The sequence below is a fragment of the Babylonia areolata genome, chromosome 29 (genome assembly GCF_041734735.1).
Source record: "Babylonia areolata isolate BAREFJ2019XMU chromosome 29, ASM4173473v1, whole genome shotgun sequence".
Taxonomy (NCBI): Eukaryota; Metazoa; Mollusca; class Gastropoda; order Neogastropoda; family Buccinidae; genus Babylonia; species Babylonia areolata.
This window is the reverse complement of record NC_134904.1, coordinates 14,257,548-14,283,528: the sequence shown is the minus strand read 5'-3', so window position 1 is coordinate 14,283,528 and position 25,981 is coordinate 14,257,548. Positions and strand designations below refer to the sequence as shown.

Genomic DNA, 25,981 nt, shown 5'->3' with positions numbered 1-25,981 from the left:
CCAAAGAGTCAGTCCCCAGAGTCAGTCCCCCTACCAAAGAGTCAGTCCCCCTCCCAAAGAGTCAGTCCCCCTCCCAAAGAGTCAGTCCCCCTACCAAAGAGTCAGTCCCCCTCCCAAAGAGTCAGTCCCCCTCCCAAAGAGTCAGTCCCCCTACCAAAGAGTCAGTCCCCCTACCAAAGAGTCAGTCCCCCTAAGAGTCAGTCCCCCTCCCAAAGAGTCAGTCCCCCTCCCAAAGAGTCAGTCCCCCTCCCAAAGAGTCAGTCCCCCTCCGAAAGAGTCAGTGCCCCTACCAAAGAGTCAGTCCCCCTACCCCTACCAAAGAGTCAGTCCCCAGAGTCAGTCCCCCTCCCAATAAGTCAGTCCCCAGAGTCAGTCCCCCTCCCAAAGAGTCAGTCCCCCTCCGAAAGAGTCAGTCCCCCTCCAAATGAGTCAGTCCCCCTCCCAATGAGTCAGTCCCCAGAGTCAGTCCCCCCACCCCTCCCAAAGAGTCAGTCCCCAGAGTCAGTCCCCCAGAGTCAGTCCCCAGAGTCAGTCCCCCTCCCAAAGAGTCAGTCCCCCTCCCAAAGAGTCAGTCCCCCTCCCAATGAGTCAGTCCCCAGAGTCAGTCCCCCAGAGTCAGTCCCCCTCCCAATGAGTCAGTCCCCAGAGTCAGTCCCCCTCCCAATGAGTCAGTCCCCATAGTCAGTCCCCCTCCCAAAGAGTCAGTCCCCCTCCCAAAGAGTCAGTCCCCAGAGTCAGTCCCCCTCCCAATGAGTCAGTCCCCCTCTCAAAGAGTCAGTCCCCCCTCCCAAAAAAAGTATAACTAATAAAAAGTTATCATTCCAACTTTTTTTTTTTTTCACTCTATAAAATTCTATACCTCTAACGGGGGGAAAAATATTCTTGAAGCTCCCACCACTTCAAGTCTATCCTAAAAAAAACAAACAAACAAAAAAAACCAACAAAAAAACCAAACTAACAATAAAAAAATAATAATAATAAACAAAAGCAAAACAACCCCTCCCTCCTATCAGAAATCACAGTAACAGCAACTCACCTCCTGTCGGTGCTCCTCGACTTCCTAGACCTGGAGCGAGACTTGGAGCGGGAGCGTTTGGGCGACCTCGACCTCTGACCCCTGTCGTCAGAGGAGTTGTGGGTCTTGGCAGGGGTCGGGGCAGGGCGGGCAGGGGAAGGGGAAGGGGACTTGGGTTTGGGGAGGCTTTTCTTGTCCGCCACTTTGGGTCGCCCGTTGGCCTGTCCATGGGGGTGGTGGTGGTGGTGGTGGTGGTGGTGATGGTTGAGGATCTGGGGGGACAGTTTGCGCGTGGGGGGTGACGCGCTGTGGTGGGGGTCGGGTTTGCCGGCTGGGGGAGATGTCGTCTGGCCGTTGGTCTTCTTGGGTCTGCAACGGAACCACAGGGTCACATATGGCACTTGTTTTTTTTGGTGCTTTTTTTTTTTTTTTTTTTTAAGCACGATGACACAATTTACTGGTGTTCAAGTGCTCTGACAAGCCCCCCTCACTCTTCCTCCTTTTCCCGTCCAAACCAATATTTCTTACCACCTCAGTCATAAGACAGAAGAGAATCAAGTCATCGGCACAGTATGACAAACAGCTTCCCTCCCCGTCAACACGAAAAACAAGAAGAAATATTTCATCTGCACAGTAAGACAGCTTCCCTTCCCACTGCCTCACAGCTCTGATACCCAAATGACGAGACACACCCGGTCAAATAAACATGATGCATCAAGTGCTTTGCTCTTGCATGGCACTGGTTGAGGCTTTTTTTTGTCTTCAAAATTTCAAGACTATTCCAGTCCCTTAAGGGCAAAACCATGTTTTTCCAAGACCTTTCTAGCCCCGGACATGGTTCTCTCATTTTCCCCCAAAGATTTTTCCAGACTTCTGTGACTGTGCAAACCCTGTGTGTTCTGAAACATTTTCCCCAAGACTTTTCCAGACTTCTGTGACTGTACAAACCCTGTGTGTCTGAATCATTTTTCCCAAGACTTTTTCCAGACTTCTGTGACTGTGTGAAACCTGTGTGACTGACTCATTTTTCCCCCAAAGACTTTTCCAGACTTCTGTGACTCTGTACCAACACCTGTGAGATTGAAGTTTCATACCATTACAATACTTTACAGTGTAACACCTTACTCTTCTTCTTCTTCTGCGTTCACTCGTATGCACACGAGTGGGCCTCTACGTGTATGACCGTTTTTACCCCGCCATGTAGGCAGCCACACTCCGTTTTCGGGGGTGTGCATGCTGGGTATGTTCTTGTTTCCATAACCCACCGAACGCTGACATGGATTACAGGATATTTAACGTGCGTATTTGATCTTCTGCTTGCATATACACACGAAGGGGGTTCAGGCACTAGCAGGTCTGCACATATGTTGACCTGGGAGATCGTAAAAATCTCCACCCTTTACCCACCAGGCGCCATCACCGTGATTCGAACCCGGGACCCTCAGATTGACAGTCCAACGCTTTAACCACTCGGCTATTGCGCCCGTCTGTAACACCTTACAACACACCAGTCTTGCCAAAGCACTGACCTGAGGGCGTCTGCCTCAGACGACTGGCTCTGAGTGATCACCGGTGGCGACTTCTGGATCGACAGAGGTTTGCGGCTGTTGGTCACCGCTGGAAGGGTCACGGTTTTCTTTGCGTTTCCTTCGTTTGTCTCCCCCTCGCTGTGAGGAGAGAAGGCAGGGAAAGAATAAAAAAAAAAAAAGAAATTAAAAAAAAAAAATTCAATTGTGCTTTTCCCTAACAGCCAGGAGGCTCAAAGCACATTATAGGAAAAGACACTAAAATGAGTATGGTACCGTAAGGCAGGGTAAAATGATCTAAGCTGATGGTATATAAAAGCAACAAGGCTGCACAAACGAAATTACGCATTAAACTTACATGTAATAACATAATAAAACCAGATGAAAAGTTAAAAAACAACCCAAAAAAACAAAAAAAAAACAAACACAACCCTACCAACTAAACAACTGTAGAATAAACTGGTATAGTCTGTTTCATTCATCACATGAACACCATGTAAAATCAAAGATCACAATACAGTGCGACTGGTTTACAGACCCACCAACCCCTGAACTGACTTAAGAGAAATATTTTCAGCAACAGGAAGGAACATTTTGAAACTGACAGGAATGTTTTCAGAAATGAAAGGACATATTTCTTTTGCAAATCTGATTGCTCCTTTCCTTTTTTCCCCCAGCCTCAGGACAACCTGTGTCTAACACAAACTTGACATGATGGTCATACACGTAAAAGGTTACATATCTATGTGAATGTGTGTGTGGGTGGGTGGTGGTGTGGGGGGGGGTGGGAGGGGGCGGGGGGCGCGGTGAGTGTAGGTGTGCATGACCGAAACCTGATGGAATGACACAGGAAACAAATGATGAGCGCCCAAAGGCAGCTCTCAGTCGGCTCCACCCAGGTAGGCAGCTTACTGCACAAATGACTTCCTATTTGCAAAGCGCTTAGAGCTTGGTCTCCAGGATAGGCGCTATATAAATATCCATATCATCATCATCCTCTTCATCATCATCATGGAGAGAGAGAGAGAGGGAGAGAGAGGGACAGAGAGAGAGAGGTGCAGCGACAGAGAAAGAGAGAGGGAGAATAACGTGACAGCAGCTGAAAACAAGTGCAGGCAAACACAGGTGTATATATAATGCCATATGATGGTGAGTATGACCTGTCAGTGTCTGACTTGCTGTTGGAGTCCCAGCCCGACCCAGAGGAATCTCCACGCCCATGTTTCTTCGACTTCCCCACGCTCCTGAAAAACACGCAGACCTCTTCATGTAACCTTCATGTACACTGACCCTGAAAACACTGCTTCACTTAACCACACTCACCATGAAAACACTGCTTCACTTAACTACACCAACCCTGAAAACACTGCTTCACATAAATACACTGACCCTGGAAAACTGCTTCACTTCACTACACTGACCCTAAAAGCACACCACTTTAGTCAACTACACTGACCCTGAAAACACACCACTTAACTACACTACCCAAAAACATGTCACTTTACGTAACCATATTGATTCTGAAAACACTCTACTTATCTATCAATCCCGTCTTCAATCTGCTCCACATTTCAAGATCTTATCACTAGCCCTATTCCCATCCCCCTCTCTTTCTCTCACAGGTATAACTACTCAAGTCCATATGTTTGATATGCACAATCGCCCACTATTCACACGCTTTTTGTATGGTTGGTGTATGGGATAACCGCCTTAGTATGGTGAACTATTTGAAGCTGAAGTCTCACTGATGTATTTATATACCCACCCTACTCTACCCCAACAACACAACAACATGATTATCTCCAATCTCCTACACACTTCACATTATTTCTCACCGTAATTCTGCCACTCAAATGTATGTTAGCTCTGGCACATACATGTTACCATACGTAGCTTTGTTCCTGCGTATCCTCAAACACAAGTGCACATGTGCGAGTACATGGGCGCGCACACACACACACACACACACACTCATACATGACAATGACTGGACATAAATGAGCCAAACTCTGCTCTCAAACAGTAAACACAAGCTGCTCTGTGTCATGCTGCTCTTCATATAATCACTCACACTGAACTATCATGCAGCTGTTCTGCATCCACAGATTGACAAGCACGTCTCAGTACCATGTGGTGTGGTGGCCTGGTTTTGATGCGTCCCCCTAGGAAGCGAAAGAATCCGAGAGTGCAGGATTTAATGCCACACCCACCAGAATTTTCTCCCCCTCCATTAGACCTTGAGTAGTCTGTCTGAACGCTAAAAACCAAGGTCACATGAGTAGCATGCTCTTGGTGGACATAAGAGAACCTATGGTAAAACAGAGAGTCATCCCCCTGGTGAAACTGTGCCAGAAAACTCCACTCTGACGTACATGTGTGAGCATGTGTGTGTGACTCAGAAGCTTGCCTGAATGATGTAGTAAATGAATGATGGGCGCAAGCTGTCAGTCGCCTCTATTTGGGTGGGCAGATTTTTGTGCAAATGACTCTGAGTCGTTTAAAGCGCTGAAAGTTTGATCTCTGACTGAAGAAAGGCGTTACACAAATGTCAATACTAATAATAATGATACCACTGAGGGCTTCCTCCCCCTCCTGATCCTGCAGGGCTCACCTCCTGTGGTGTTTCTTCTTGCTCTTCTTGTGTTTCCGTGACTCAGACCTGCCAAAGACACCAACACACTGTCAGCCATGGGTCACCCCCACCAGGCCTGCTCCACACCCTCTTCCTTCCCTTCTGCACCCCCCCATTCCCCACACCAGTCTGCCCTGTAAGGGCTGTCCACCCCGCCCACACCTTCCCTCATCACACCCATCCCCCACCAACTCCCGCACACCTTGTAGTCCCTCCCCCTACCTCACAACGCCACACTCACTTCCGTGTTCTGCCCTCTAACACATTCACTCACACCTCTCAACCATACCTTCTTTTATTGCAACTTTACAACCAAACCAACAGACAAAAAGGATAGGGGGGGAAAAAAGGTTGATGTAAAATAATAATGATAATACTAAACGAAAAGGAACATATGAACAATGCTTTTAGGAACAGAAAAAAACATAAAACCTGTAATTGGTTTCTACTTCTATTCATCGCACATAAAATTAACAGACTAGCGATACGTGTATATTATGTACATACTGAGTATAATTCCCCCCCTTTCATCAGTAAACGTTCTACACATCTGTATGGCGACACCCAAGAACATGAAGCATTCGAAACCAAGAAAGCAGGATCCCTGCTTGGCTACTTCAACACTCTATGGCACGCACAATCACACAGTGACATGCTGAATCCAACACAGCAGATGCGCTCTCTCCCCCCCCCCCCCTCCCCCGACACACACACACACCACTGTGCAGTACTAGTCAACAAGGAGAAGGGAACAGGTCAGACAAAATGATGGACATCACCCCCCCCTCCCCCCCCCTCTCCACCCCTATGATCAGACAGGTGGACGGACTGCCTGATTTGATGAATCTACCTTTGATCTGTTTGACTGGTTAAATGACCTTTTTTTCTTTACCTGTGCAAGCTGACCCTTTTCAATCACCGGACAAATAGAGCTGCCAATCTATACAATGTGCCCCTCCATCTACACTATCACTTCCATGTTCTGACCAAAGCTAATCCTCCCATTACTCAAAAACAGCATACCCCCACCCCCCACCCCCCCCAGGGGGGAGGAGGGAATCTATTTCTCTGAAGTTTAACATGTTTTCAGATCAATGTCTACTTAAAAACAACAACAACAACAACAAAAACTTCCTATTTCTCTCAAATTATACAAATAAACGATGTCTGAAAGATATGTCATTCAATAAGTAATAAATCCAAACGTTTCTCTCAAGATTTACACTTGTTCATGTCAATAAAATATATCTGAAGGATACCTCATATAATATTAATAATAATAACAATAATAATCATAATAAATCCCAATGTTTTATTTACATTTTACAGTGGCAAATCCTGCATCCCAACGGATCCAAGCTAAACCTTTTTTCCGCTGACCACCACCTGGTCTGACCTGCCCCCTCTCCTCCTCCCCTCCCCTCCCCCACCCACTTTTCTCTCGTTCTGTACACAACACACGAAAAAGGTAGCAGGAAGAAACAGGTTACTTGGGTACTCATGCCACAAAGAAATGTGATATTAGTTAAAAAAAAAAAAGAAAAAAAAAAAAAAAAAAAAAAAGAAAAAAGAACAAATCTTTTCTTTAAAAGAAAACCATCTTCCTTGTTTTCATTTTCATCAACTTACACACCATGTACTCCAGCCTACAATCTGTTGAAGAAAAAAAAAAAAAAGAAAGAAAAAAAAAAGTCATGTACTTGAGTTTTCTGAAAGACAGCAAGTAAAGATGGTGAGAAAGACAAGTGTAGTAATTCTGCATGATGACAATATAACATGTATAATTATGCACACAGCTACAGCCATTGATTGAAGAAAGAATGAGATCTAACTCCTGCTAGATGTGGCTGGATGAAATAAAAGTGATTACAGCCTGCGTGGCACAAGCCTCAGCTATCACTGATCACCACATGGTATTCATCAGCTTGTTTGGGGATGGGGGGGAGGATTAGGCCAGTGCACGGCATTAGTGGCATCCTCAACACTAGTTAGGGAAAAGGAGGGGGCCAGAAACTGGCAGCAGCATTACATACATACCAGCAAGGTACAGCGTTACAGCAGTATAAGCCAACCATACATAGGACAAAACAAGTCACCCAGTAAGAACAAAGGGTGGAGGAGAGAAAGGTTAAAAAAAAAAAAAAAAAAAAAAAGAACAAGGAGACCAGAGGGAGAGAGAGAAAGAAGAAGAAGAGATACTAAATGAGTCAGCAAGGTGCTTGGTCTGCTACCTGGTGCTTACCTGGGGCGGTGGTTTCAATCAACTTTGAGTGGGTGGCAGTAAGTGAGAAATGACAACAGTGGTATTATCAGTCAGTAGTTTGAAACGATTTGGTGATGGACACGCACACACACACATACACACACACACAGATAAACAGCAAACACAGGCTAACACATGGATCAGAGGCAAAAGGCAAACATGGCTCTAAAGGACATGGTGCACACACACACACACAGGGGTGAGCAGCACGCATGCTGTTAGACAGCTCTGTATACATGTGAGCATTGTGTGTATGTGTGGGTGGGTGGGGGAGGGCGGTGGGGTCTGCTGCTGACACATCTTCTGCATGGACATCTATTTGTCTCTACTTTTCCTTCATCTGTCTATTTCTCCTTTCCCTCCATTTTCCAGAGAGATATTTCTCAGTGGTCTCACAGAAATGGCACAGGGATTCAATGACTCGTTTCCGAAAGATGACGTTGGGCCTCTCTGCAAGTCAATGCAGTCAGTGGAGTGACGGCCTAGAGGTAACGCGTCCGCCTAGGAAGCGAGAGAGAGTCTGAGCGCGCTGGTTTGAATCACGGCTCGGCCGCCGATATTTTCCCCCCCTCCACTAGACCTTGAGTGGTGGTCTGGACGCTAGTCATTTGGATGAGACAATAAACCGAGGTCCCGTGTGCAGCATGCACTTAGTGCACGTAAAAGAACCCACGGCAACAAAAGGGTTGTTCCTGGCAAAATTCTGTAGAAAAATCCACTTCGATAGGAAAAACAAATAAAACTGCACGCAGGAAAAAATACAAAAAAAAAAGGGTGGCGCTGTAGTATAGCGACACGCTCTCCCTGGGGAGAGCAGCCCGAATTTCACACAGAGAAATCTGTTGTGATAAAAAGAAATACAAAAACAAAAACAAAGCAATGATACAGTGACTGAATGACTCAGTCAATGAATGATGTGCGCCCAAAGGCAGCTCCCAGTCGGCTCTACCCAGGTAGCCAGCCTGTTGTGCAAATGACTCCACAAATTTGTACAGAACTTAGAGCTTGGTCCCTGACTGAGAATAGGTGCTGGATAAGTATCTATATCATCATCATCTGCTGCTCATGGTCTGGTCCATATCTACCACTGAATCAGCCCACAAGAAACCTGTGATCCGTTTTATTTATGTTTTTTTTCCCACAACGATGATTTTTGTGTGTGTGTTTTTTCTTTTTTTTTTCACAAATGTCTTTTCTGCCGTTTTTAGATTTGGTGATGCTCCTTTCTATGTTGCTGCCAATAGTTTTCACAAGTTTTGGAACTTTTGCCACTTTCAAATCACGTTGCCCAAAGTGAAAACAGTCCCTCGAGGTCTAACATGTCCAGTGCCAAAGATTCCTCCTCCACTTTTCCTGCAGAAGGTATGGGAGGGGATGGGGGTGTGGGATGGGGTGGGGGAAGGGATGTTGCTCTCCAGCAGTATGTCCATGGAGAAGAGGTGAGACAGCAAGCAGCCCCCCACCAGGTGTTAGTGTCTACGTGGATCAGCCTAGATCAGCCTGTCCTCAACTCAGCCACATTCCCACCAATTCCTTCCTTTCACCCTCACCTCACACCTCCTGCTTCGTTCTAGATGCATGGAAAACACTATCATGTGCGCATACCCCACATGTATAATTAACATCGCGCACATACCTGAACCTGCACGCATGCAGGCATGGACCCATGCACACATGCACACACACACACTCAAATTCAACATGTACACAATAACTAGTGATTTGAACAGTTAAAAAAAAAGAAAAGAAAAGAAGTCAAATAACTTTTTTTTTATGTACTGTACATCAAGCCAAGCAAGCAACCCTGGCAGCTTGTCAATACCATCACCATGATAACATGTTCCCAGAGTACATGAACTAAACAGCATGATGACTAGCACTGCAGACCTGACTGAGGTGACAGGCCTGCAGGATACATACACCTGAAGCTGTTCCATTCAACCCCCTGCAGAATGTGTGGCCCTCACAACAAAGCTGCCTCAACACTTTTCCTCAACACTACAAAGCAGGCTACGTCGTTTCACTTGGACAGGCCCATGATTGTGACTTTTTATTGGAAGCCAAGTTCCACATCAACCTCTCATTTATACATTCCATGTCTTTTGTGTGTTGGTACTGAATGACTCTGATTCTTGTAAAATGCATCACAATTGAATTTCTCTTTTTTGGAGATAATAAAGAATTGTGTATCCTGTCTTGGATTTGTATGTGGTGTTCAACAGCTGGCCTCAGATGGTGCGATGTTTTCTTTGGGGTGGCTGTCAGCATGTCTGTGTCTTCAATGTTAAATCAGTGTGTGTGTGTGTGTGTGTGTGTGTGTGTGTGTGTGTGTGTGTGTGTGTGTGAGCATATGTGTGTGTGTGTGTGTGTGTGTGTGTGTGTGAAAGAAAGAAAGACTGAAAGAGAGAGGGCAGGCAGGGAAAGGAAGAAGAAAAAAAAAGAAAAGAAAAATGTCAAGTGTACATGACTTCATGTGTCTATGTGTACAAGTCTGTCTTTCTTGCACATATGTGTGTAAACTGTGTATGTCCCACAAAGAAGACAGACATGACAAGACCATGTGACTGACTCCAATGTGACAATTCCTGCTGCATGGCAAGACATGTATGAATGCACTTGTGTCACCTGTGTCAGCTAATAATAATTGGGGTGTGTGGCCGTTTTCACCTGTCATTTGTGTTGCCTGCTGACCACTATAGTGTATAGCACGCTGACTAATGCAGTCCTCAGCCATGCTGTGTCCTAACCAGTTAGTCAAGTGCATCCTGAGGAAGGAATACAAGGTCTCACCCGTGTGTTAGCAAAACTCCCACTTTCTCAGCCAAGCCATCTTAACGGAAAAAAAAAACAAAAAAAAAGAACAACAACAACAACCAAACTCAAACATGAATACTGACGTACAGAACATCCACCACTGGAACATGGCATCACATAATTTTTATTGTTATAAAACTCTGTACAAATCAAAATGAATGGAGGCATGTGTATACAAATATAAAGTAAAATCAAACATAGCACAATAACCTGACTTGCTGCTCGGGTAGTCAATGAAATCAACCGATAAATAAAAACACCAACAAAATATCTTAGTCTTGTACAAGTCACAAGGGACGGACATGCTTTGCTTGTCAAGCAAACAAAATGACTGTTCAGAGAAAACAGCGGGTCCGTAATGCTAAGGGACTCACTTGAGGTGGTGCTGATGACTGACCAGCCATTAACATCACAAGAAAAGGAAGGTTAGGATTAACCGAATTAACATTCCCCCCCCCCAACCCCCAAAAAACATGGATTAGTCAGTGTCTAAAGTGCTCGGGTGGCAGAGAGAGAGAAATAGAAAGAAAGAGAAGAGAAGGGCGTTAACTGAAACAAGAACCAGAAGACACACAAGACCAGGTTAGTGCAGCAAACAACCACATTGTCTGCTCATTACCTTGTCTCATGCAAACACATGTCTACCAATCCCATCTGTGGACGACACTCACAACCACCATAACAAGGCAAAAAATAAAAAGCAATCATCATAAAAGCTGTCAAAGTTCAAAGACAGAACCACAAAGGGACTTGTGGCTAGATGACTAGGGCAGACAATGCACATAGAGTTGAATGAGAAAGCAAGGGCAGGGGTGGGGGGTCCTCTTCCATGTTTTGACTATCCAGGGAAAAAAAAAAAAAAAGGGACAGGGGTTAGATACCAGTCTTCAAAATTAGCCCCATCCCTCTATCTCCTATGCTCTGTGCATCTTTCTCTTTATCAACGATAATTATGATGATACAGCAACAACATTCTGACTGACAGGACTGAACCCAAATGCCTTTGGGACAGCACTTAAACATCATCAAGCCATACCAACAAACATCCTTTTTACAGCTCTGTTAGCATCTTTGAGTTAAACGCCCCATCCATCTCTCTCTATATATATATAAAGAAAGGGCCCAGTAGAAAAAAATAATTCTAGCACAGAATTACAGGATTACAGGTGGGTATTAAATGAAAAGGTGATGTAAAACATATTTGGTTATTCAAATGAAACTCACATTCAAACTGTTTGGATAAGTTCAATAAAAGCAAAATTTTCAGTTAAACATTCAAATTCAAAATTCAATATGTTGTCATTAAGTGTCTTAACTTTCAAAAGAAAATGGTGTGCCAAATGTCAAGTTATTCTAAATGTACAACTGAAAAACAACTCCTCTGGCTCCAAAAACATGCAGTTAGCTGCAGACTATTCACTGCTCACAGAAAAGAAAAGATGCTGTTTAATTAAACATCACATCCTGTCCTGAACTTTTTTTTTTTAGCCTCCCATTGCAATTCCATCCCTTGATACACACACACACATGCACATGCAGAATGTTGCACATACAGACACACCATGAACAGTCCCGGGTAAGGGGACAGGGAGAATGAAATACAATGCAAAGCTGCACTTGCTTGCATCAGCTACAGACATTTCTGTTTGTCAAAATTATATATGTAACAGCCATCCTCTGTGCAGGCAGTGTTTCTACTTCATTTGTCTTCCCATAACTAACAGCATTACTGCTGTCTGTCTTCCCATAACTGACAGTTCAACTGCTGTCTGTCTTCCCATAACTGACAGGTCTACTGCTGTCTGTCTTCCCATAACTGACAGGTCTACTACTGTCTTCCCTTAACTGACAGGTCTACTGCTGTCTGTCTTCCCATAACTGACAGTTCTACTGCTGACTGTCTTCCCATAACTGACAGGTCTACTGCTGTCTGTCTTCCCATAACTGACAGGTCTACTACTGTCTTCCCTTAACTGACAGGTCTACTGCTGACTGTCTTCCCTTAACTGACAGTTCTACTGCTGTCTGTCTTCCCATAACTGACAGGTCTACTGCTGTCTGTCTTCCCATAACTGACAGGTCTACTGCTGTCTGTCTTCCCATAACTGACAGGTCTACTGCTGTCTGTCTTCCCATAACTGACAGTTCTACTGCTGTCTGTCTTCCCTTAACTGACAGGTCTACTGCTGACTGTCTTCCCATAACTGACAGGTCTACTGCTGTCTGTCTTCCCATAACTGACAGGTCTACTGCTGTCTGTCTTCCTATAACTGACAGCTCTACTGCTGTCTGTCTTCCCTTAACTGACAGCTCTACTGTTGACTGTCTTCCCATAACTGACAGGTCTACTGCTGTCTGTCTTCCCATAACTGACAGGTCTACTGCTGACTGTCTTCCCATAACTGACAGGTCTACTGCTGTCTGTCTTCCCATAACTGACAGGTCTACTGCTGTCTGTCTTTCTATAACTGACAGTTCAACTGCTGTCTGTCTTCCCTTGATTGACAGTTCTACTGCTGTCTGTCTTCCCATAACTGACAGGTCTACTGCTGTCTGTCTTTCTATAACTGACAGTTCAACTGCTGTCTGTCTTCCCTTGATTGACAGTTCTACTGCTGTCTGTCTTCCCTTGACTGACAGGTCTACTGCTGTCTGTCTTTCTATAACTGACAGTTCAACTGCTGTCTGTCTTCCCTTAACTGACAGGTCTACTGCTGTCTGTCTTCCCATAACTGACAGGTCTACTGCTGTCTGTCTTTCTATAACTGACAGTTCAACTGCTGTCTGTCTTCCCTTGATTGACAGTTCTACTGCTGTCTGTCTTCCCTTGATTGACAGTTCTACTGCTGTCTGTCTTCCCATAACTGACAGGTCTACTGCTGTCTGTCTTTCTATAACTGACAGCTCTACTGCTGTCTGTCTTCCCATAACTGACAGTTCTACTGCTGTCTGTCTTCCCATAACTGACAGTTCAACTGCTGTCTGTCTTCCCTTGATTGACAGTTCAACTGCTGTCTGTCTTCCCTTGACTGACAGTTCTACTGCTGTCTGTCTTCCCTTGATTGACAGTTCTACTGCTGTCTGTCTTCCCTTGATTGACAGTTCTACTGCTGTCTGTCTTCCTTTGACTGACAGGTCTACTGCTGTCCGTCTTCCCATAACTGACATGTCTACTGCTGTCTGTCTTCCCTTGACTGACAGGTCTACTGCTGTCTGTCTTCCCATAACTGACAGGTCTACTACTGTCTTCCCATAACTGACAGGTCTACTACTGTCTTCCCATAACTGACAGGTCTACTGCTGTCTGTCTTCCCTTAACTGACAGGTCTACTGCTGACTGTCTTCCCTTAACTGACAGGTCTACTGCTGTCTGTCTTCCCATAACTGACAGGTCTACTGCTGTCTGTCTTCCCATAACTGACAGGTCTACTGCTGTCTGTCTTCCCTTAACTGACAGCTCTACTGCAGAACAGAGTCAAGAAGCCTGTTCTTGTCATATCACCGGTTGTGTCATGAAGAACATGCGGGTCATGAGTGGAGACTTTGATGCACCCTGGAGTCAGCTATGTGTGGACAGATCTATTCTCTGGTCCCATTCCTATGCCCCCCCCCCGCCCCCCCCCCCTCAACCTAGTCTGAGACAAAGAACTGCACACAGCCTGTCCTATGCTTAGCATTGACTGCACTGCAAAATGCGACTGGAAAAGTCAGGTAAAAAAATCAAAAAAATCACAGACCCAGTACTTCATGACTCGAAGAACACAAGCATACAATTCATATTCATGCTATTGTCATCAGTTCATTTACATGTGTATATGTAGCAAAAGGGCAGCATCGCAAAATGTTTTGGTTACAATATAATTTTCTTTCTTTCTGTTTTTTTTTCTTCTTTCTTTCTTTTTTTTTTTTTTTTTTTCCAAATTAACATTGGAACATCTGTGATGTCTAGCCGAACATCAAAACAAGTTTCCACATACCAACACCACACTCCAGCATGCAAAGCCAAAGGAAGGACATCAAAAGAAAACCAGAACAAAACTCAAAAATCTAAATGTTAACCTACTGGCATACAACCATGCACACACACACACACACACACGCACAAAATCACTAAAAATTTGTTAAAAAAAAAAAAAGCACTGATTCAAACAAATGTTCAACAGACAGTGAAAACATAAACCAGAAACAAAGAGAAAAGCTAATGAAGCCTAAACCTCAATGTGACCAAAGGCAAAGTGCACAATGAAGACATAATGCTGATGAGAGAGGGACAATGTCAGGAGATGACAACGCAGTACAGTAATACTGTCCTTTGCCACTGGCAGCATGTAGAATACCACTGGTTAGTTCATACATGTGCACGCATTTTCATACACAGTTTACATAATCAGTTGATAAGATTTAACAAGCAAACACAACACTGCTGAATGAAGACATTGAAAGCCATACAGTAGGTATAAAAACCGAACCTTGTAAAAGACCAAACCAGCGACATCCGTTTTAAGGGACATTAGTACTTTCAGCTGCTTGTTCGGTCATTCTCTAGCCTACTGTATTTGTACTGTAAGTGAATATTAGATGAACATACAGCTGTCATGTTACACTGGCGCTATCCTGCAGCAGAGGAGGCAACTGCTGTCCTGACTGTCTGGGCTAGAATTCAACTGTAGTGGAGAGTGTCTTGCCCAAGTTACATCCCCACTCTCTGGGCCAAGAGGGTTTTAGGACAGTCGGCGCTGGGATAGTTCCCAAAGGCCAAGACCGCAGCACTAAGAGCCAGTGCAATCTTGCCCCCTAGTTTGAAAGTCATAGTCCTTCACAAAAGACTAAGCTGTAAATGACTTCCCACTGCAATGTACACCTTACCAATGTGCGTAACTGCCTAGATCCACCAAGCTCCCAACCACCAAAGCCAATGTTCCATACACTGCACCATACACAGCCCCACTTCCCTCTGTCCATCTATGCCAATCTTCCATAAACTGAACTCTACATGACTCCCCCCCCTCCACCAAAGCCAATCTTCCATACACTGAACCCTCCCCCCCCCCCCTCCATCAAAGCCAATCTTCTATACACTGAACCCCCCCACCTCCATCAAAGCTAATCTTCCATACACTGAACCCCCCCCCCCCCCACCTCCATCTAAGCCAATCTTCTATACACTGAACCCCCCCCCCACCTCCACCAAAGCCAATCTTCTATACACTGAACCCCCCTCCCCCCACCTCCATCAAAGCTAATCTTCCATACACTGAACCCTACAACCCCTCTCCCCTCCCCCCCTCCATCAAAGCTAATCTTCCATACACTGAACCCTCCCCCCCACCTCCATCTAAGCCAATCTTCTATACACTGAACCCCCCCCCCCACCTCCATCAAAGCTAATCTTCCATACACTGAACCCTACAACCCCTCTCCCCTCCCCCACCTCCATCAAAGCTAATCTTCCATACACTGAACCCCCCCCCCCACCTCCATCAAAGCTAATCTTCCATACACTGAACCCTACAACCCCTCTCCCCTCCCCCACCTCCATCAAAGCTAATCTTCCATACACTGAACCCTCCCCCCCACCTCCATCTAAGCCAATCTTCTATACACTGAACCCCCCCCCCCCCACCTCCATCAAAGCTAATCTTCCATACACTGAACCCTACAACCCCTCTCCCCTCCCCCACCTCCATCAAAGCTAATCTTCCATACACTGAACCCTCCCCCCACCTCCATCTAAGCCAATCTTCTATACACTGAACCCTACAACCCCTCTCCCCTCCCCCACCTCCATCAAAGCTAATCTTCCATACACTGAACCCTCCCCCCCCACCTCCACCAAAACCAATGTTCCATACACTGAACCATGCCCCCCCCCCAACCCTCCCTCCCCCCCACAGCCAATCTTCCATAAACTGAACCATACCCCTCCTCCCCCCACCTCCATCAAAAGCCAATTTTTTTTTTATACATTGAACCCTACCCCCCCTCCCCCTCCATCAAAACCAATCTTCTATACACTGAACCCTACAACCCCTCCCCCACACACCTCCCCCTCCCACTCCACTAAAGCCAATCTTCCACATGCTGAACTTCATTCAGTGCCCCCCTCCCCCTTCCACCTAAACCAGTCTTCCAACACACCCCTCGCTGACTGAAAGTGAAAGTGATTAACACACTAAGTATTCCATATTTTAATTCACTCAGTATCTATACTGACAAACCGAAAAATCTGTTGCAGTCCCTATCAAAGCATCTACACAGACTGAGCATTCTGCTGCGGGTCACTATCATAGTATCTACACAGACTGAACAATCTGCTGCATCACTATCATAGCATCTACACAGACTGAACAGTCTGTAGCGGTCACTACTGCAGTATCTATACAAACTGAACAACAATCTGTTACAGTCACTATCTCAGTATGTACACAGGGTGAACAGTCTGTCGTGGTCACTATCTTAGTATCTACACGAACTGAACAAATCTACTGCAGTCAGTATCATAGCATCTATACAGACTGAACAATCTGCTGAAGTCACCATTGTAATGTCTATATATACAAACTGAACAGTATATTACAGTCACTACTGTAGAAGAACAATCCGCTGCAGTCACTACTGCAGCATCTATACAGACTGAGCTATCTATTAGTATTACAGTCACTATCGTAGGATCTGTTCACACAGATCAATCTGCTACTGTCACTATTTACAGAGAGAGGTCCGACCACTGCGTTGGTTTATGCAAAGGTCAGACGCCTGCTCTTTTTTTTCCTCTCTCTCTCTCTCTCTCTCTCTCTTCCAAAGCAGATGTTGAGTTGTGTGTATGGATCAGTCCACATGCTTTGACAACTCACTGAAAGTGAAACTGAGACTATATATACACAACTGAACAATCTGTTGCAGTTTCAATCTACAGAGACAGTCTGAACAATCTGTTGCAGTCACAATATACAGACAAACTGAACAATCTGTTGCAGTCACAATATGCAGAGACAAACTGAACAGTCTGTTGCAGTTACCATCCACAGAGACAATCTGTTGCAGTCACAATATGCAGAGACAAACTGAACAGTCTGTTGCAGTTACCATCCACAGAGACAATCTGTTGCAGTCAAAATATACAGAGACAAACTGAACAATCTGTTGCAGTTTCAATCTACAGAGACAGTCTGAACAATCTGTTGCAGTTACAATATGCAGAGACAAACTGAACAGTCTGTTGCAGTCAAAATATACAGACAAACTGAATAATCTGTTGCAGTCACAATATGCAGAGACAGTCTGAACAATCTGTTGCAGTTACAATCCACAATCTGTTGCAGTCAATATATACAGAGACAAACTGAACAATCTGTTGCAGTCAAAATATACACAGACAATCTGAACAACCTGTTGCAGTTAACAGTCTACAGAGACAATCTGAACAATCTGTTGCAGCTAACAATCCACAGAGATTATCTGAACAAACTGTTGCAGTTAAAAATCTACAGAGACAAAAACCGAGAAAGGTGCAGCAAAGAAACTCGCAGGAGGTCAACTGGTGAGTGAGTAGAATTAAAAAAACAACAAAAACAAACCCATAATAAAATAAAACAAAATGAAAAAGGAAGGATGGCGAAGTAGAAGAAAAAGGCCGGGGAGGGGTGGTGGTGGGGTGGTGGGAGGCCAGGGGGGTGGTTACACTGCAGCCCCTCAGCAGTCAGTACACACCAGCACCGGTCCCCCAGTCCTCCCGTTCAGGGCTGGTGAAAAACCATCACACTATCCCTCCCCACTACACCTTCCCCCACCACACCCATCCCTTCTCCCCTGCAACCACAGCACATCCACACTGCAGCCCCTCTGCACACTCCCACCTTCAGGACTGGGCACAGGGCCACTGCGCCCACCAAGGGTTAGTGGTGGTGTTATTACTATTATTATTAATCTATCCTCTTTGTTTTTATACGCAACGCCAAATATTGTGGACTTATCCGTAACTTCAAACATGGTGGACTTTCTTTTTTTATTTTTTCTTCCCCCCTAAACACTGACTGCCAGCTTTGGTAAAATACCAGCTACTATTTTTTTCTTCCTTTTTTTTTCAAACACTGGGTTTGGGATTCTGTGTTTCACCAGCCCTGATTCATACAGTCATACAGTACACTGCACAGCCCATTCTAACCTACAATGTCGAGAAAATAAACAATTCTACCACGGGAATGGGGGTAAAAAAAAATACTCTAAATAAAACCCAAAGACCAAACATGCAGTATGGCTCCATGAAACAAAGTATGGTAAACAAGCAACCAAAAACAAATGACCAAAACAAAGTCAGTAAACCAAGAAAGATTCACGGCTATATAAACAAAGAGAAGAAAATCAAAGTTAAAAAGGAAAAAAAAATGAAAAAAAATTAACTATCACTTTACTGTTCACAGGAACAAAGTTAAATGGAGAGATTAATTGCAGGAAAACTAACAATTTCCATCTCAAGTTAAAACTAACACAACCAGGGTAAAAAAAAGAAAAAGAAAAAAAAAGGTACAAATATATATAGATGCTTTCAGGTGAACTGTCCACCCCAAAGTTGTTCAGAAATTAACAATGGAAGAAGTAAGTGTAAAATGTCACCACAGCTTGGTTGGGTGTTTTTTTTTCTCTCTCTCTCTCTCTCCTGAATCACAACCTAACCATTGTTCATTTATCTTACATCATACTTCACATGCACTGGGTTACAAGGAAATCTAGTCTGACAGACAGACAGACAGACCGACAGACCGACAGAACGGAAAGAGAGCGAGAAGGGGAGCCAGACACACAAGACAGGGAGGGAGGGGGAGGGAGAGAGAAGCGGTGAGAGAAAGGTAAAACAATCAGGGACTGACATACAACTGGTCTCCGCATTACTGAGAGCTGAAAAGGAACCAGAAACAAACAGACCAACGGTAAATCATAAAAACAAGCCGCTAAAACCTTCAATCAACACTTTTTTTTTTCTTCCTACCTTGGCAAAAAGTAAAACAACATCCAACACAGTGCACCTTGAAGAAGAAGAAGAAGAAGAAAAAGAGGAAGAAGAAGAGGAGGAGGAGGAGGAGGAAGAAGCTAAAAAGACAGGTAGGTAATCAATGGAGTAAAAAAAAAAAAAAAAAACACAGGTGACAACCACCAAGGTGACGACAACAGCACAACTGGGGGCACAGACAGGAGAAAGACAGCACTGTGACCCCACCATCGGCCTCATGACCCCCGGTCTGCGGTCCTCTGGTCAGGCCAAAGACTTGGGACACCTCCACCCTGGTCTTTCTCTTTCTTTTTTTTTTTTTCTTTTTCTTTCTTTCTTTAACTGGTGCTGACCACTCTTCTCTCCACATCAGAGCAGAAATTCACCAGCTGAGAGCGACAAAGCATGTCACCAGAGCTGGCTGTTGTGGTTTCAGTGCTGAGATCACACAGGGCGGGGGAGAAAGGTGGGAGGGCTGGGGAGGGGAGCATGGATGGGGGTGGGGGGGGGGGGAGGGTGAAAGGGATGTGGAGGCAGGGGTGGGGATGGAGCACCGTGTTTGGGACAGTCTGTCTTTCTCCCCTCTGTACACACCTGGCAACATCAGGACACAGCAGACACACAGGCAACCCCCCCACACCCCCCACCCCTCCCAGCTCCTACCCACCGCCTCCCCCTCCCCTCCATCACCACCAACCATCCCACAGAGAGAGCCCATGAAGGTTCTGAAAAAGGAGACACATCCCCAAACCACAGACACCCCCCCACACACATACCCAATAAAAAAAATTCTAAAAAAAAAGAAAAAGAAAAAAAAAGGCAAAAAGTGTAGTGTGGATGTGACTTGGCTGGTGATAGCCCCTGATACAGCATGGCTGTCATACCACCAACAGGAGCGACCAGATCTGACCCTGCCCCTGGTGGGGGGGAGGGGAGGGGGGGGGGGGGGGAGTGAGTGAGGTCTTTTGGGAGGTAGGGGGTTGGAGAGTTGGAGGGGCATGCAATCATCTGACACGTCAGTCCATCCAACACCTCACACAGGGCCGCTAACCACACAGCCCCTGTCCTAACACACACACGCACACACACAATTCCACTGCATCCCACAGGACACCACAGCACAGACAGCACACACACCACAGGGGCACAGGACAACACATCACATGGACAGAAAAAACAACAACAAAAAAGAAAAATACTTAAAAAAACGAAAAGCTAAAAAACAACAAACAAAAAATACCCCAGTACTCTGGAGCAATGGGTAAAAAGATAGAGAGAAGAGGGGGAAAGAGGACATGAAATAATGTTTATAGATCGCTGCAGTCTTCTTAACACTTGTTAAAACTAAGACGTGGAAATGCTTGGACTGTGTAAAACCTAATAAGATGGAGGACATACATCAATTACGATCACAGATCACTGTTGTCTTTGTCCAAGTTAAACTGGGCGGCCATGTTGTGAAAGCGTAAAAAAACCTACGCCTGATTCCTGTCACCGAGCTTATCCTCTGCTCTTCTCACAGTCAGGGGTCAGGGTTGGTCAGTGACGTCGTCAACACAGGAGGGAGGGTGAGGGTTCAACCTGCACTGCCTTCAGAATCCCTCCATTGCCCGCCTTGTCTTGTGTCTTGAGATATCGCCACTTTACGAAACTGCCTGTACCCTGTGATGTCACCACGTCACTACACTGCCTGTACCCTGTGATGTCACATCACAACACTGCCTGTATCGTGTGATGTCACCACATCACAACACCGCATCCTATGTCACCACATCACTACACTGCATGCATCCTGTGATGTCACGTCACTACACTGCCTGTATCCTGTGATATCAGCACATCACCACACTGCCTGTATCCTGTGATGTCACCACACCACCTGTATCCTGTGATGTCACGTCACTACACTGCCTGTATCCTGTGATGTCACCACACCACCTGTATCCTGTGATTTCATGTCACTACACTGCCTGTATCCTGTGATGTCACCACGTCACCACACTGCCTGTATCCTGTGATATCAGCACATCACCACACTGCCTGTATCCTGTGATATCAGCACATCACCACACTGCCTGTATCCTGTGATGTCACCACACCACCTGTATCCTGTGATGTCATGTCACTACACTGCCTGTATCCTGTGATATCACCACATCACCACACTGCCTGTATCCTGTGATGTCACCACACTGCCTGTATCCTGTGATGTCACCACGTCACTACACTGCCTGTATCCTGTGATGTCACCATGTCACTACACTGCCTGTATCCTGTGATGTCACCACACCACCTGTAGCCTGTGATGTCACGTCACTACACTGCCTGTATCCTGTGATGTCACCACATCACTACACTGCCTGTACCCTGTGATGTCACCACATCACTACACTGCCTGTATCCTGTGATGTCACCATGTCACTACACTGCCTGTATCCTGTGATGTCACCACATCACTACACTGCCTGTACCCTGTGATGTCACCATGTCACTACACTGCCTGTATCCTGTGATGTCACCACATCACTACATTGCCTGTATCCTGTGATGTCACCACGTCACTACACTGCCTGTATCCTGTGATGTCACCACACCACCTGTATCCTGTGATATCACGTCACTACATTGCCTGTATCCTGTGATATCAGCACATCACCACACTGCCTGTATCCTGTGATGTCACCATGTCACTACACTGCCTGTACCCTGTGATGTCACCATGTCACTACACTGCCTGTATCCTGTGATGTCACCACGTCACTACACTGCCTGTATCCTGTGATGTCACCATGTCACTACATTGCCTGTATCCTGTGATGTCACCACATCACCACACTGCCTGTACCCTGTGATGTCACCACGTCACTACACTGCCTGTATCCTGTGATGTCACCACACCACCTGTATCCTGTGATGTCACCACATCACTACACCGCCTGTATCCTGTGATGTCACCACACCACCCGTATCCTGTGATGTCACCACACCACCTGTATCCTGTGATGTCACCCCGTCACTACACTGCCTGTATCCTGTGATGTCACAACATCACTACACTGCATCCTGTGATGTCACAGCATCGCCACACACCCATGTCCCCAGCACTGACTGAGGCAGCTACAACCAGCACACACACTGCTACTGCTTGTGTCCCCTACTGCTGTCACCCAGTCCCTACAAGACAAGACAGGCCTGGCTGTGAGTGGCTCTCTTCCAAGGATTCAACCCCTCAAACAACGCCACCTTCACCTGACCAAGACCTGAACAAACCTGACCTTTGAGGGGCAATAGCAAATACGTTGTCGAACTCCATTTGATCAAGTGATTCTGCTGTTGCCTTCTTACCGCCTTCCACCACTAGTTCCAAGGCCTTCTACACTCACTGAGCCTAGCTTAGCTCAGAACTATGGTCAGCACTTCGTCTTCTCTACATGGCTAACCTCTCACTTCAGAAGCCCCACTGTTTGCTGACTGAGGGTTAAGCAAATAATAATAATATATATATATATATATTTCCTACTTTATACCAGCAATCAAAAACATGTTGTTTACAGACAGGAAGCTGAGCCATGGATAATCAAAATAAATCTGATTCTGTCCAAACTCAGACAGGAGGCCTATTAGATCATCAACGAGACTTCTGAAATGTGAAACTGTTCTTGATTTGGGCTCTGAAAGGGACATGCCGTGCTGTGTGTCACTATCAAATTACTGCAAGTCAAGATGACAGGTCATAGTTGTGATCCCATCTTTACTTTCACCCCCTATTTTTCTTTTTTCTTTTATTAGTCTTTCAGTGAATAACTGCTACAAGATTTGCCATAAAAAAAGAGAGAAAAAAACAACAACACACACACACACACAAAAGACACTGACATTAAGTCTGTCCTTCAAACAAACAAAAAACAAAAACAACCAATCATTCACTTTTCTTAAATCAATGACGATGATAAAGGCTCCATTTCTCTTTTCCCAACTGCCCCAAAGAGACTCAAATGGCATCGGACGAGAAGAGACTGCCAATAGCAAGATCAACACAAAAAAAAAAAAGAAAAAAAAGAAAAAAAGAAACTGAACGGACAAAGACAAGAAGTGAAGAACAGACACTGGCAGCAGTACCATGGCAAGGAGACAAGAAACTTACCGACTATGCCTGTGCTTCTTGTGCTTCCGTCGCTTCTCCCCTCTCTCTGGTGAACTGCTCTCCCCACTGACAACAAATAATTAATGGTTAAATTAAAACTCCCACGTTTTTTTTTTTTTAAGGGGATGCGGCTATCAGGGCAGTGAATTCATATCCACTGTGTCTACAGCTCGGCACTGGAAGGAAGGGCTCAATCATCTCCTTCCACAGTTTTAACCTTCCTTAACCTCTTCCTCTCCTTCCTTCATGGGCTGCAACTCCTACGTTCACTCATACGTTCTGTATGACCGTTTTTACCCCGCCATGTAGGCAGCCATACTCCGTTTTCGGGGGTGTGCATGCCGAGTTTGTTCATGTTTCCATAACCCACCAAACGCTGACATGGATTACAGGATCTTTAACGAGCGTACTTGATATTCTGCTTGCGTATACACACAAATGGGGTTCAGGCACCAGCAGGTCTGCGCATATGTTGACCTGGGAGATTGGAAAAATCTCCACCCTTTACTCACCAGGCGCCACCACCAAGATTCGAACCCGGGACCCTCAGACTGAAAGTCCTACACTTTAACCACTTGGTGACTGCGCCCGTCAACCTTCCTTAACCAAAATCAGGTATCCATTCACACCTGAGTGGAGTGAGGAAAATCGGGAGTAAATAGCTTTTCCCTAGAACACAATGCCACGCTGAAATGGGGCCTCAACCCCTGATCACTAGAGGCAAATGGATCAGAGAAGTCCATTGCCTGATCGATTCTGCCATGGTGCATTCACAAACGTAACACTGTTGCCAACAATGCCCATGTGTCACATCCAAATGATCATCAATAAAAAAACACAACCAACTTTGCACCTGTGAACTGTCACAAACATGTTCCTTGTGACCCTGGTAGTGCTACACTCAGTAATAAAGATATTCTTTTTTCTATTCCATGCTCAGGTGCTGCACTCCTGTCACAATAAACAGTAACTGCAAATACAGTTTTCACCAAATACACACCTGTCCAATGTTACTTTGATTTAATTTTTCAAAAATAAGTTAAAAGATTTGTCACAGTTCAATTTCTTTTCTGCAACAACACAAAATACAAGGCAGGCACTGAGACAGAAACAGGCGGTTACACCCTTAGTAACAATTTTTGGCACGCCTTAGTCCTTTTTATTCAAATTTGTCGCTGAACATCCAGAAGACGATGGCAGCAACGAGACACAGACTGCGCATGGGCAGACACAGAGTGAACTGACTGAGAGAATCAGACAGATGGACAAGCAGAATACATGTGGGAGTGTACATCAGCATACGTTTGCAACAGGTGACACATACAGAGAGCGAGAGAGAGGGGGGAGGGGAGGGGGGGGGGGGTACATATATGAAAGAGAAAGAGGTATAATTACGTTCATGGCATGCAAAATATGGTAAATAAGGGGGGGGGGGGGGGGGGGGTTAACGGGGGGAGGGGGAGGACCAACATCAAGGGCACATTTTGTTACTAACATGGAGGCAAATAAAGATTTTACTCTGTAACATTCTTTACAATAATATCACAAAGACAGAGTCAGAGAGAGAGAGAGAGAGTCTTTGACAAAAGACTAACCTCAGAGGAAAGACTAATCAAAGGAATGACAAGTCACACCCACCCACCCACAATGACATGTAACAATACATGACATACACACTGACAGTGAAGAACACAAATGACATGTAGCAATGACATGACACACACACACACACAAAGTGAAGAGCACAGTGACATGTAGCAATGACATGACATACACCGTGAAGAACACAGTGACATGCAGCAATGATATGACACACACAGAGAACACAGTGATATGTAGCAATGACATGACACACACAGACAGTAAAAAACCCAGTGACAAGTAGCAATGACATGACAGAGACAGTGAAGAACACAGTGACATGGAGCAATGACATGACAGAGAAAGTGAAGAACACTGTGACATGTAGCAATGACATGATAAAATCACACACACACACTCAGTGGTATGTAGCAATGACATTAGACAGTAATGGACACAGTGACATGTAGCAATGGCATGATGAACACACACAGTGAAGAACACAGCAACATGTAGCAATGACATGACACACAAACACACACACAGTGAAGGACACAGTAACATGACACAGTAACTAACACAGCAATATGTAGCAATGATATCACACACAAACACACACACACAGAGTGAAGGACACAGTAACACGACACAGTAACTAACACAGTGACATGTAGCAATGACATGCCACACACACACACACACACACACACACACACACAGTGAAGGACACAGTAACACGACACAGTAACATGTAGCAATGACATGCCACACACACACACACACAGTGAAGGACACAGTAACACGACACAGTAACTAACACAGTGACATGTAGCAATGACATGCCACACACACACACACACACACACACACACAGTGAAGGACACAGTAACACGACACAGTAACTAACACAGTGACATGTAGCAATGACATGCCACACACACACACACACACAGAGTGAAGGACACAGTAACACGACACAGTAACTAACACAGTGACATGTAGCAATGACTTGTCACACAC

The 25,981-nt window shown here is 45.2% G+C and overlaps 2 protein-coding genes across 4 annotated transcripts in view; one reads left to right on the top strand and one right to left on the bottom strand.

Annotated features, from left to right (window-relative positions):
• Positions 1-25,981, bottom strand: part of LOC143274749 (uncharacterized) — an 86,770-nt gene that overhangs the window by 16,468 nt on the left and 44,321 nt on the right. For all 3 annotated transcript variants that reach the window (XM_076578663.1, XM_076578664.1, XM_076578665.1), the window contains 5 exons: positions 23,381-23,446; positions 5,153-5,200; positions 3,702-3,785; positions 2,545-2,682; positions 1,037-1,384 (listed from right to left, as the gene is read on the bottom strand). In XM_076578663.1, coding sequence (XP_076434778.1) covers positions 1,037-1,384; positions 2,545-2,682; positions 3,702-3,785; positions 5,153-5,200; positions 23,381-23,446 — 684 coding nt within the window. The remainder of the gene's footprint in view (positions 1-1,036; positions 1,385-2,544; positions 2,683-3,701; positions 3,786-5,152; positions 5,201-23,380; positions 23,447-25,981) is intronic.
• On the top strand, positions 5,230-11,356 carry LOC143275019 (uncharacterized). The gene is made up of 3 exons (XM_076579081.1): positions 5,230-5,247; positions 6,699-6,770; positions 8,764-11,356. The coding sequence occupies exons 1-3, from the start codon at positions 5,230-5,232 to the stop codon at positions 9,052-9,054; spliced, it is 381 nt and encodes a 126-aa protein (XP_076435196.1). The 3' UTR covers positions 9,055-11,356.

What these genes read in the sequence shown, in the direction of transcription:
- LOC143275019 (XM_076579081.1), top strand. An exon ending in TCTTTTCTTTAAAAGAAAAC is followed by an intron (nt 6,771 to 8,763) that starts CATCTTCCTTGT and finishes TAACATGTCCAG; the next exon opens with TGCCAAAGATTCCTCCTCCA.